A 13,505-nucleotide genomic window follows, 5' to 3' on the forward strand; every position below is an offset into this window, starting at 1 on the left:
TTTTTTTCCCACGGGGCCGCTAAGTGGATTCAAACTGCCAACCATTTGGTTAGCAGCTGATTGCTTAATCCTTGCACCACCAAGGTAGAAATAACCAATTGTTAAAAGGTGGTAAATTGAGCTCCAAAAGACACCTGTTCCTCATGAAGATCAGTGTAGGCAGAGAGGATGGGTAAATGTCAAGTATACAAGTTGAAAGTGGAGAATCAAGAGACCTTATTATCCATAGTCTCAGTCTTCCCATGAAGTGGAGCTGGGACATCTGCTGGGAGAAGGGCAATGGGTATGGGAAAGAATATGAAAGGATTAGGGAAAATGACTAGAATGGGTGTGGCGGGGGTGGGCCTACAAGCTCTGTTGGTATAGCTCTGATAGCAAAGCCTTTTCCATGCTTTTCGGAATCAACTCGATGGCACTGGGTTTTTTACAGATCTATGCAATGGCCTACAATAGGAGGCTGGCTAGGTAAATTATGATATATTTATATAATGATGTATCGTATAGCCATTAACGTTAACTACAGGTACTCCCAACTTCGGACAGGGTTCCTTTCAAACAACTCCATCCTAGGTCAGTTCTGACATAAGTCGAATACCTCTTTTTCTTTTTTTTCATTGTTATTGTCTTTTGTTTTCAGTATTTATAAATCTGTTCTTTGTCTTTGGGGGTTGGAAACATTACATAGAAACTTAGAGATATATTTTAATACATATGTAAAAACATACACAAATCACAAAACTTTACTCAGACGAGAAAGACAAGTTGGACAACATGGGCATTTTGTCAGTTGTGATAATAACTCCAATTATAGAAGGTTCTGGATTATCCCTGGGAATGGCATTGGGGTTTCTAGTAAGAAAATTAGTGACAATTGTCTGTGTGGTCCTTTCCTTTTATTCTTCATGTATTTCAAGATAACATCTCACTGCTTCCCAAATCTGCCTATCAGCTTTAGCAAAGGGATCAGCATTTGAGTCCAAGTTTTCAAGCAGTTGAAGCCCCTCATTTAATTTAGAACACTAAATCTATACAGCAGTGTTTTGAACAGTAGTAAATCATAAAATTGAACATCTGCAAATGAACATCTAAGAATGATAACATTAGCAAATTACGTATTGCAATGTTGTATGTAGTATATATTACTAACAATCCAAACCAAACCTGTTGCCATCAAGTCGATTCTGATACATAGCAACCCTATAAGATGGAGTAGAACCGTCCCATAGGGTTTCCAAGGAGCAGATGGTGGATTCAAACTGCCGACCTTTTGGTTAGCAGCCAAGCTGTTAACCACTGTGCCACCAGGGCTCCAACTAACAAGGTGTACCAAAAAAAAAGGTCGATAAGTGCTGTTTGTCGTAACTCAAATACAATGTTAGTTGGGGACTACCTATAATTCATTTTGGTACAATGGCTGTGTATTCCTTCCATCTTCTTTTGATACTTCCTGTTTCATTGAATTTTTTCCTTATAAATCCTTCAGTATTGCATTTTGAGGCTTAAATTTTTTCTTCAGTTTTTTCACCTTGAGAAATGCCAAATGTGCTCTTCCATTTTGGTTTTCTAACTCCAGGTCTTTGCACATGTCGTTATAATACTTTGTCTTCTCGAGCCGCCCTTTGAAATCTTCTATTCAGCTCTTTTACTTCATCATTCCTTCCATTTGCTTTAGTTACTCTGCATTCAAGAGTGAGTCTCAGAGTCTCTTTTGACATCCATTGTGGTCTTTCTTTCTTATCATTAATGACTTTTTGATTTTTTTCACATATGAGGTCCTTGATATCATCCCATAACTCTTCTGCTCTTTGGTCAGTGTGTCAAATCTGTTCCTGAAATGGTTTCAAAATTCAGGAGGAATATATTCAAGGTCGTACTTTGGCTGTAATGGACTTGTTTTAATTTTCTTCAGCTTCAACTTGAATTTGCATATGAACAATTGGTGGTTTGTTCTGCAGTAGGTTCCTGGCGTTGTTTTGACTGATAACGAGGAGCTTCTCCATTTTATCTTTCCTCATATATAGCTGATTTGATTCCTGTGTATTCCATCCAGTGAGGTCCAGGGGTATAGTCATCATGATCTTGCAGATTCTATCATGCAATCTTCAGCACCTTTTCTATCACCAAAGCTGTATTTTCTTTGTTTCCAGCTTTGACATTCCAATCACCAATAATTATCAATATATTGTGGTTGCATATTTCATCAATTTAAGACCACAGAAATTGATAAAAAAAATATTCTGTTCATCTTTGGCATTAATGGTTGGTTTGCAAATTTGAATAACATATTAACTAGTCTTCCTTGTAGGCATAGCGATATTATCCTGTCACTGGCAGCATTGTACTTCAGGATAGATCTTGAAATGTTCTTCTCGACCATGACCATGATTCCATTCGTCTTCTATTTGTCATTGATGGTATGGTAGACCGTATAATTGTCTGATTGAAAATGGCCAATACCAGTCCATTTCAACTCACTAATGCCTAGGATATTGATCTTCAAGCATTCCATTTCATTTTCGAAGACTTCCGACTTTCTTCGATTCATACTTCGTACATTCCATGTGCCAGTTACTAATGGATGTTTGCAGCTGTTTCTTTCATTTTGAGTTGTGCCACATCATCGAATTAAGGTCCTGAAGCTTTACTACATCCCCATCATTAAGGCTGACTACTTTGAGGAGGCAGCTCTTCCCTAGTTGTATTTTGAGGGCCTTCTAACCTGAGGGGCTCATCTTCCAGCACTATATCAGACAGTGTTCCACTGCTATCCATAAGGTTTGTGAATAAGATTACTGACTAATTTATTTTCAGAAGTAGATTACCAGATCCTTCTTCTTGTCTGTCTTAGTCTGAAAGCTTCACTGAAACCTGTGCACCATGGGTAGCCCTCCTGGTGTTTGAGATACCAGTGGTGTAGCTTCCAGCCTCACAGCAACATACAAGCTACCATAGTATAAGTTGTCAGGCCATTCCTATACTGAAGGATTCTGTGGGCAAAAATTGAATAACACTGGAAGCATCAAGAGAAGATGGAATACAGTGTCTCTGTACCACAAAATTGGTCAACATTCAACCATTTCAGGAGGTAGCATATGATCAAGAATCGATGATACTGAAGGAAGAACTCCAAGCTGCACTGAAGACATTGGCAAAAAACAAGGCTACAGGAGTTGATGGAATGCTAATCAAGATGCTTCAATAAATGGATGCAGCACTGGAAGTGCTCACTTGTGTATGCCGGGAAATTTGGAAGACAGCTGCCTGGCCAACCAGCTGGAAGGGACCCATATTTGTACCCATTCCAAAGAAAGGTGACCCAACAGAATGCACAAATTATTCAACAATATTATTAACAGCACATGCAAGCAAAATTTTGCTGAAGATCATTCAAAAACAGCTAACTGCCAGAAATTGAAGCTGAATTCAGAAGAAGACATGGAACTAGGGATATCGTGCTGATGTCAGATGAATCTTGGCTGAAAGCTCAGAATATCAGAAAGATGTTTAGCTGTGTTTTATTCACTATGTAAAGGTATTCTACTGTGTGGATCATAAATTACGGATAATATTGCAAAGAATAGAAATTCTGGGAAACTTACTTGTGTTAATGTGGAATCTGGACGTAGACCCCAAGAGGTAGTCATTTGAATAGATCAAGAGGATACTGCAGGTATGTACCAGTGTTGTATCCTTTCATCAGACTGATTGAATCTGTATGCTGAGCAAATAACCCAAAAAAGGTGGACTATCTAAAGAAGAATGGGCATCAGGATTGGAGGAAGACTTGTTAACAACCTGCCTTATGCAGATGATACAACCTTGTTTGCCAAAAGTGAAGAAGACTTGAAGCACTTACTCGTGAAGATAAAAAACTACAGTCTCCAGTAGAGACCTCTACATATGTAAAACAAAAATCCTCACAACTGGACCAATAAGCAACACCATAATAAAAGGAGAAAATATTGAAGTTGTAAAGTATTTCATTTTATTTGGATCCACGGTCAATGCCCATGAAAGCAGCAGTCAAGAAATCAAATGAAGTGTTTCATTGGGCAAATCTGCTGCAAAAGGTGTCTATAAAGTATTAAAAAGCAGAGGTATCACTTGGACAACTAAGGTACATCTAAGCAAAGCCATGGTCTTTTCAGTCGTCTCACATGCATATAAAAGTTGGACAATGAAAAAGGAAGACTGAAGAAGAATTGACACGTTTGAATCATGATGTTGGCTAGGAACACCGAATATACCATTGTTGTTGTCAGGGGCTGTCAAGTCGGTTCTGACTCATAGCAGCGCTATGTGCAACAGAATGAAACTGCCTAGTCCTGCACCATCATTACACTTGAGCCCATTGTTGCAGGCACTGTGTCAATCCATCTCGTTGAGGGTCTTCCTCTTTTTCGCTGACCCTCTACTTTACCAAGCATGATGTCCTCCTCCAGGGACTGATCTCTTCTGATAACATGTCCAAAGCATATGAGACATAGTCTCAACATCCTTGCTTCTAAGGAGCATTCTGGTTGTACTTTTTCCAAAACAGATTTGTTCTTTCTCTTGGCAGGCTGTGGTATATTCAGTATTCTTCACCAATAATCCATGGACTATTAAATATTGAAAAGGAGCCCTGGTGTCGCAGTGGTTAAGTGCTCAGCTGCTAACCAAAAGGTCAGCAATTCAAATCCACCAGCACTCCTTGGGAGAAAAATGTTACAGTTTGCTTCTGTAATGATTACAGTCTTGGAAGTCCTATGGGGCAGTTCTACTCTGTCCTACGGGGTCGCCATGAGTTAGAATCAACCGTACGGCAACGGGTTTAATTTTTTGGTATTGAATATTGAATAACCCAGAAGAATGAACAAATACATCTTAGGAGAAGTACAGCCAAAATGCTCCTTAGAAGCAAGGGTGGTGAGACTTTGCCTGGCTCACTTTGGAAGTGTTATCAGGAGGGACCAATCCCTGGAGAAGGTCATCACGCTGGGTAAAGAAGAGGGTCAGCAAAAAAAAGGAAGATGGTCAATGAGATGAGTTGTCACTGGCTGCAATAATGGGCTCAAACATACCTACTGTTGTGAAGATGGCATAGCACCAAGGTTATTCATGGTGTCACTGTCAGGGTTGAATTATGTCCCCCCAAAAATGTGTGTATCAGTTGGGCTGGGCCATGATTCCTGGTATTGTGTGATTTTCCTATGTGTTGTAAATCCTGCCTCTGACATTAGTGAGGGAGGATGGGCGGCAGTTGTGTTAGTGAGGCAGGACTCAACCTACAAGATTGGATTGTGTCTTGAGGCAATCTCTTGAGGTATAAAAGAGAGAAGCGAGCAGAGAGACGGGGACCTCGTACCATCAAGAAAGCAGTGCCGGGAGCAGAACGCATCCTTTGGACCCGGGGTCCCTGCGCAGAGAAGCTCCTAGTCTGAGGGAAGACTGATGAGAACAGCCAGAGAGAGAAAACCTTCCCCTGGAGCTGACACCCTGAATTTGGACTTTTAGTCTACCTTTCCATGAGAAAATAAACTTCTCTTTGTTAAAGCCATCCACTTGTGGTATTTCTGTTATAGTAGCACTAGATGACTAAGACACTGTGAGTCAGAACTGAATCAACACCGCCTGACATCACCAACAGCCATTTAAGTGATGTTTTTGTAATGATAAAGTAAAAAAAGAAATGCACTAAACAGTACTTCTAGTATTACAGTTTTTTTTTAATGTATATATTTGCACATAAAATGGAGTTGAAAATAGATGAAATGTTAACAGTAGGATGTGAAATAAGGAATGAGTTTTTTTCACATTTCTCTGTTTTGCAGTTAATTGACAATGAAAGTTTAGTATTTGTGTGTTCAAAAAAGAAGTATAAGCTATTAAACTTTTAACAAAGTGAATTTGTTTTATTTTGGTTTTTTAATACTATTAATAAGCTTTTTACTTTATAGCAATCATTTAAGATCACCTGAAGAGAAATAACCAGTTTTGTTTGGTCAGTAATTTTAATTCTTTTGTTTATATTTTTTTCTTTGATTCAGATTGGCCCAAGAGAGAGAAGAAGCAAAAGTAAAAAAAGAAAATTCAAGACCAGGCAACACTGACTTGTTAAAAAAGATGAGAGCGGTTGATTTGCATGTGAAAGCTGTGCCAGGAACAGAAGTACCAGGGCATAAAGTGAGTCTCCCTCTGGTAGCCTTACCTAGTGAGGGACCAACACCTGAGACCACAGGACCGTGGAGCTCATGGCAAAAGCTGGTTGCTTTTTCTCATTTTTTTGAAGCAGCATGGATAGTCATAGTCCTTTATGCTTTTCAAACTGCATTTACAACTTAGGTAAGCAGAGTTCTCCACCCTTGTACAGATAAATTAAAACTGAAGCAGAGGTGGGTTTTCCAAGGTAACATAGGTGGTGAGGAGCCATCAGGTCCCAAGTTTGCATCTTTTAGTGGCTATGAGTCAGAATCGACTCAATGGCAATGGGTTTGGTTTGTTTGGGGTTTTTTTTTTTTGGTGATTTTTCTGTGGCATCCTATGGTTTCTATTGAATTTGATAGCTGTTCCTATTTTCCTTTTTTCTCTCACACTTTTTTCTCTTTAGAACTCGATTAATTGTCCAAAAACTAAACCCAACAATAATCAGGGCCCACACCTAGTTCAAATTTTTTGCAAGAATTGTATTTATGTAGTGTGGCTATTATAAGGGTCCTTGGTGGTGCAGTGGGTGTTTGGCTGCTAATCAAAAAGTCAGCAGTTCGAATCTACCAGCCACTCCTTGGAAACTCTATGGGGCAGTTCTACTCTGTCCTGTAGGGTCACTATGAGTTGGAATTGATTGGATGGCCATGGGTTTGTGGTTTTTCTTTTCTTTGGTTATTGTAATCTTTTTCATTTGTGATTTGTATAATAAGTACATCCTTTTTTTCTTTCAGAATTGGGTTGTGAGTAAATTTGGAAGAGTTTTACCTGTCCTTCACCTTAAGAATCAACATAAACGTAAAATATCCTTTTTGATTGACTTTTCAAAGTAATTTTTGTTTACGATAGCGAGGGATATTTTCACAAGTTTACCACATATCTTTAAAATTCCCCGGCTTCTATCAGTAAATCTTTAGGTATTTATATAGTAGTTTCTATGTTTCCAATTTCTAGGTAAGACCTACCTACTTGCGTGTATGAAACATTAAGGATTAATGAGAGGATATAATGAGGTTTCCTACAAAAAGTGCCAAAAAAGCAACTTCATTTATTAATTTGTACATGCTTTCCCTTATTCCCATAGATTCGAAGCCATTGGTAAATGAGCTAAGGTTGGGTGGGGGGGAGGGCAGAACAGTGGGCTGTCATTAAAGAAGGCTCTGTGAAAGCCTTAGAACTTGAGTTGGATCTTGAAGAATTGGAGTACATTCTGAATTAATAGAAAAGGTACAGGAAGAAGTCCAGTAAAGAGGAAAAGAGTAGATAAAAACATGTAGACAGGCAAGAGAATGGTGGGTAGGGAAATAGCACAGACCCAGGATGGCCAAAGTAACTGTTGCCTGTTACCTTGAGCAAATGAGGACAGACCGTTTGTCATGGACTCGTGAGTAGAGGACACATCTATGTGTATCCTTTGGCTCCACCCTGTGTATCAGTCAAACAAGGAAGCAAAATCTACTCAAGGTATTTCAAACAGAGTGAATACACGCAATTGGTTAAAAAGGTGCCAGAGGAACAAAAGTGATAGCCTGGCTGCTCAAAGATGAATTACTGCAGTAAACCATTACTCCTCCTGAGGCTAGAGAAACAAAAAGCTCACCATTACGGTGCCCCTGAAGCTACTACTGGAATCAAGGCTCAGCAGCTTTGGCTTTGTCTGCTGCTTCTGTTCCCACTGCCAGTGGCACTAAAGTCAGGGAAATAGTGACCTCTTCCTTCCTTTTCACCTTTGGCTTCCCACAAATGGCAGCAGCTAACAGCAAGGGGGTAGCATATAGAAGGACAGTGTATAGCTGAGAGATGATAGACACCGTCAGGCTGTCTCAGTCATCTAGTGCTGCTGTAACAGAAATACCACGAGTCAATGGCTTTAACAAACAAACTTAACTCCTCACAGTTTAGGAGGCTGGAAGTCTGAATTCAGGGTGCCAGCTCTAGGGCAAGGCTTTCTGTCTCTGTCAGCTTTAGAGGAAGGTCCTTGTCTCTTTTAGCTTCTCCTGGGCAGTCTTCATATAACTTGGCATTTCTCTTCCCCCATCTGTGCTTCTAGCTTCCCTTTAATTTCTTTTGTATCTCAAAAGAGATTGACTCAAGATACACCCTACATTAATGCTGTCTCATTAACATAAAGACAAGCTACTCCCAAATGGGATTATAACCACAGGCATAGAGGTTAGGATTTACCATACACATTTTTGGGGGACACAGTTCAGACTATAACACTGGCACACCTCACATTGGCATGTTTTAAGGCACAATGGTTAAGCGCTCAGCTACTAACCCAAAATGTTGGCAGTTCAAACCCACCCAGTGGCTGTGCGGGAGAAAGACCCAGCTATCTGCTCCTGTAAAGATTACAGCCAAAAAAAACTCTATGGGACAGTTCTACTCTGTCTCACTGGGTTCCTGTGAGTCGAAGTCTACTCAGCGGCACCTAACAACAACAAATAATTACTAAATGAACAAAGGGGCTCTTCAAGAGTGACAGCTTAAAGCAGCTTATGCTTTCCCACTCATATGTGTTAGGAAATCAGCGAGTGCCAGGTAGCCAGGTGTCATCTCTACACATTGACATTAACTAGTGTCTTTTTGTGAGTCGGTAGCAAAACAGGTCCAGTAAAAATTTATTAGCTTTCTGATAAAGACCTATAAAACGTCTTACAGTGAGTGAACAGAATATGAAGTGGACTTCTTTGAGCTAGGAAAATCAAGAGAGCTAGGATGAGTCAGTATTGAGAAGACAGGAAAGGCCATAGATACTTGAGAAGAAAGGATAAGAGTTACATAGCTTTGCCTTCTTGGGTTCCCCTCTATACTCTGCTTCACGGTATTGGCTCAGTGGATGATATCTCTCATTTACCATAAACATAGTCTTGGGGCCTGTGTACTTAGAATATGATTTGAATAGGTTTGCTATAACGTCTACTTACGTCCCAAATGATTTCTGCCAACTAATCATGATGGTGCTTGGTTTTAACTCTGGACGTGTCATAGAAAGCCCAATTCCAAAGACCCTGAAAGATCACCTAGTGCAGTCTTCATTTTGTTTGATTAGAACCTGAAGGTAAGACAAAGTAAGTGCTTTACCTAAGGGTAAACAGTATTTCTTTCATTTCACCAGACTGATAGGTTTTCTTGACACCTGGTGCTTTTGCTTCGTTCCTTCACTGGGGTAACATCATAAAATATGATCCCTCAAAATACTGCCACAACCTGAAGAAGATAGGGGAGGATTCCATAAATGCCATCCCAGTAACCAGCCTCACTTGGAAATTGGAAGGAGGGAATGATCCTATGAGTAAGAAACGACGAGGAGAGTTTTCTGACTTTCACAGCCCTCCCAAGAAGAAAATAAAAGTGCAGTGTGGTGAGGGTGCTGCTGGGCCTCTGGCTGTGCGCCCAAGACACAGTTCGGTGGTGGACAGTCCACTCTTAATACAGCAACAGGCTGCACAAAACACACCTCGTGATTCCATCAGTCTTTGTAAATCACCCTGTGTACCTAATTCTTATCATCAGAAACCTAAAAATGTACCTTTTCAGACTTGTGGCTTGGAAACTGCCCGAAACAAAAATAGCATGTCTGATGATGATATCGATTCTGAAGAGGAGTTAAGAGCAGTGATTGCAAGAGAGGAAAGCTTACAGAGAGCTACACAGTCCTCAGTAAAAGAACCTGAAAACGATCCCTTTGTAGTTGTCAGGGATGATTTCAAATCAGATGTTCACAAACTTTACCTTTTACCAAGTTTAGGTATCAAAAATAAGGTCTCTTGCCAGGTGAATAATGATAATGTTATAGGAAATGATTGTGCCTATGATTCAGAAGATACAGATGAAATCATTGCGATGAAAAAAAACGTTGGTAAGGTACAAAGCAGCACAGAATTTTTGAATAGAGAAAAATCTGTATGCGAGAAAGCTTCTTTGAAAGACAGAAAAGGCTGTGAGTTTTCTGAGGATTCTGTTAAAATACAAAAGAGAAAAAAAAAAGCAGAGTTAGCAGTCAGTAGTGGGGTTAGGTTTCTTAATTGTAAATCTCCATCTGGCTCCAGTGACAGTGAAGATGCTGCTTCTGTGTCAGAATCAGCTGAGTCCGAAGGAGACGAGGAGTATAACGCCTTGATGAAAAACTGTCTCCGTGTCGACCTCACTTTAGCTGATTTGCAACAGTTGGGTTGTAGCGATGCAGAGGCTCCAAGAGAAAGTACTGCAAGTGATAGCCAGGAAACCACCACCAGCTGCCAGTTTGTCAGGGCCTCCAAGGGCCGCAAGGGTCCTGACAATCCCCGTAGAGGCAAACGGTGCATTCACCCTGAAGACATTGTGGCCTCTCTTTTAGAAGGAGAAAAGAACACCTGTAGTAAACAGAAACCAAAGGAAAACAAATTCCAGGCTTTCAAGGGCATAGGCTCTCTCTATGGAAAGGAATCTAGGAAAAACTCACTGAAAGAGGGTGTTGCCTCTAACAATATTAATAAGGATCAGGATTCTTTGAAACTTGAGGATCCCAGTAGCATTTCCATGGAAAAGAGGCCCTCGTATGCTGATGGCTCATCAAGAGAACTGACTCCATGCCAACACACAAAGAAGGCAAATAGCCCAAACCATACTGAGCCTCAAAACAGACAGACCACTTTTGAGAGCCAGGATCCCAAGGTGGTATCTGCAAGCAATTCAGAAAAGGAAAGTAGAAGTACTACCTCTAGTCTGTTGCCATTAACAGGTAAGAAATCCTTAAGTCTTGGTGCAAAGATTCACAAGATAGACTTTGACAAAGATGGTCGCCATAGTAACCCAAAGATAGAAGATGGTTCAGAGGAGGAGAGGGCTGATTCATGCAGCCTTACATCTGAGAAGCCACCAAAGGTCTCTTCCGGGAAAGACAGGCCCAGCTCTGTGTTCAGTAAAAAGGCTCAGGACAGCAGAAGTGATTTCCCACACCCTGTCAGTAATCCATCTGAGGATAGGCATGCCCAGGATAACCAGAAGCGTTTGGCAGCCTTAGACGCAAGGCAGAAAGCAAAAGAAATACAAAAGAAGCTGGTTCATAATGCTCTGGCAAATTTGGTGAGTACATCTTAAATCTGTGTTTAATAAGAATTCTCACAAAGTCGAGCTTTTCTTTTCATATGAAGACATGTCTCTTTAGAGTTGAGGGTCATCTTAGCATTCGCTAATTTTTTGTTTTGTGCCCTTGAGTTACAAGCTTTTATTACCGTATACCTACTATACTAATCTTTAGTATATCCCAAAGAAAGTGAGGTTAACCTTCATTTACTAAGAACATTTTAATTTGTTTTTATCTAAAATTTCTTCATCATTTTGTCTCATTTAGAAGCTATAACTGATGTAATTAAGTGACGTATCCTAATATGTCTGAATTTACATGTAAATCAGTTATAGAAGTCTTGCCAAGATTTATTGTAGTGAGTTATTCCTTCTTTGAACAATTGTTGAGTTCCAGTTCTAGACCTTTACCGTAAGTGCTAGCTTTACAAAATGAGTAACATGTGGCATGTTGGCTTAGGATGTGAGGGGCAGACAATCACAAATCAGTTTGTTAGGGCCAAGAGAGAAGCGTGCAGCTTAGGATGTGAGGGGCAGACAATCACAAATCAGTTTGTTGGGACCAAGAGAGAAGCGTGCCTCTGTGCCAGGAAGCAGTATGGGAAGCATCAAGTCGGTCTGCAGAACCACCAAGGGAGGATTCCTTGTGGAAGAAGTATCTGATCAGAGTCAGCATGAAAGGATAAGTGGAAACTGGTCAGGCAGAGGGAAGAGTGGCAAGGAGAGGAAAGGTATTGCAGGTGAAAGGAGCAATTATAGAGTGCAAGGTGGCCAGAAATGAGGCTAGAGAGAAAAGTAGGGGCACGTCATGAAGAGCCTACAGAGGTTGGACTTTATTCTTAAGGCTGTGAAAAGACATTGAGGGATTTTAAGCAAGAGAATGAATATTAGTTGTATGTATTTTGGAAGAGGAGGCTGCAAACTACAGCTCACAGGCCACCCTGCCCACAGCCTGTTTTTGTACCTCTGCAAGCTAAGAATGGTTTTTACATTTTTGAAGGGTTGTAGTAAAAGACAAGAATATGGGACAGAGACCATGTGTAGACTGCAAAGCCTAAAATATTTACTCTCTGGCCCTTTACAGAAAATGTGTGGTAACTTCTGTTAGAAAGATCCTTCAGGCCATGACAAACCAACAAATTGAGTGGGGCTAAACCTGAACCATGGAGAGCCTTTTGAGTTTGCAATGACAACTTTAAAAGATACCAAGAAGGTCAAATTGATAGGACTTGGTTATCAACTGGATATGGAGAGAAGTCATAAGTTTTTGTGTTGGCCATTTAAGTGGTTGACAGTGGTGTTCACTGAGATGAGGAAAGGATAGGAAGTAGACATGGAAGGAGATGATAAAGTTTGTGCACGGTAAGTTTGAGATGAGATTGTTTTAAGATATACTGTTTTTGATGACTTCCCTAGGATGATCATTCAGAGATCAGGCCAACACACATCGTCTTTGGTTCTGACAATGAAAGTGAAACAAAAGAGACAGATGTTCAGGAGCAAAGCAATCCCAGACAGGAGCTTGGGAAGGTAAGAAGTTAGGACGTCACTGTGGGCATTCATCCGTTTTTGTCTACCACATCCCGAGACTTCCACACTTGTCTCCACATAAAATCCTCCTGGAAGCTACAGGGCGATCCAGGGCTCCCCATAACCCTATACACTGAGACTACAGGTGTCTTGGAAGTTTTCTCCGTAGTGATCCCATACTCTGCACATCACCTCCTAAGTTAATTCACCAGAACCACGGCCGCCATTACCCTCCAAATCTAGGCCATACTGCGGAAACTCTGGATTAATGATCTCAGAGGCCAGTTAAATATCCAGTTAGGAGTTTATGTTCTAACCCACCATCTACCTGTTTATGGTAGATGCATGAACATTCATGGGAAGTATGAAGGGAAAGATTACATTATGAAAACAAATGCTGATTACTCAGGTGTTATGTTTCTGTTTTCTTTCTTCGTCGATGTGAAAGGAGTCCATTTATAAAGCATCTGGGAAGCTATTTGATAGCAGCAACGAAGAGGAATCTGATTCCGAAGATGACAGTAACAGGTTTAAAATCAAACCTCAGTTTGAAGGCAGAGCTGGACAGAAGGTTAGTGAAGACTGGAAGTGGTAGAACTTCCAATATCTTATTATTATACATAATTCTGGAACAAGGTAGCAGATAGACCTTGACAAACCTTCCAGTGTTGAGATATTTGGGAGTAAGTCTCTGTGATCCCTTTGATTGAGTCACGGTT

The 13,505-nt window shown here is 40.5% G+C and overlaps 1 protein-coding gene across 9 annotated transcripts in view; it reads left to right on the top strand.

Annotated features, from left to right (window-relative positions):
* The window catches only part of NOL8 (nucleolar protein 8), a 43,187-nt gene that overhangs the window by 9,517 nt on the left and 20,165 nt on the right, over window positions 1–13,505 (top strand). For 6 of the 9 annotated variants that reach the window (XM_064291069.1, XM_064291068.1, XM_064291067.1 and 3 more), the window contains 5 exons: window positions 6,030–6,165; window positions 6,921–6,989; window positions 9,355–11,256; window positions 12,673–12,786; window positions 13,235–13,357. In XM_064291069.1, coding sequence (XP_064147139.1) covers window positions 6,030–6,165; window positions 6,921–6,989; window positions 9,355–11,256; window positions 12,673–12,786; window positions 13,235–13,357 — 2,344 coding nt within the window. Of the gene's footprint in view, window positions 1–6,029; window positions 6,166–6,920; window positions 6,990–9,307; window positions 11,257–12,672; window positions 12,787–13,234; window positions 13,358–13,505 lie in introns of those variants that run through there. The other 3 variants (XM_064291072.1, XM_064291073.1, XM_064291075.1) reach the window with 2 other exon arrangements.

Source organism: Loxodonta africana, chromosome 9, assembly GCF_030014295.1.
Source record: "Loxodonta africana isolate mLoxAfr1 chromosome 9, mLoxAfr1.hap2, whole genome shotgun sequence".
NCBI lineage: Eukaryota > Metazoa > Chordata > Mammalia > Proboscidea > Elephantidae > Loxodonta > Loxodonta africana.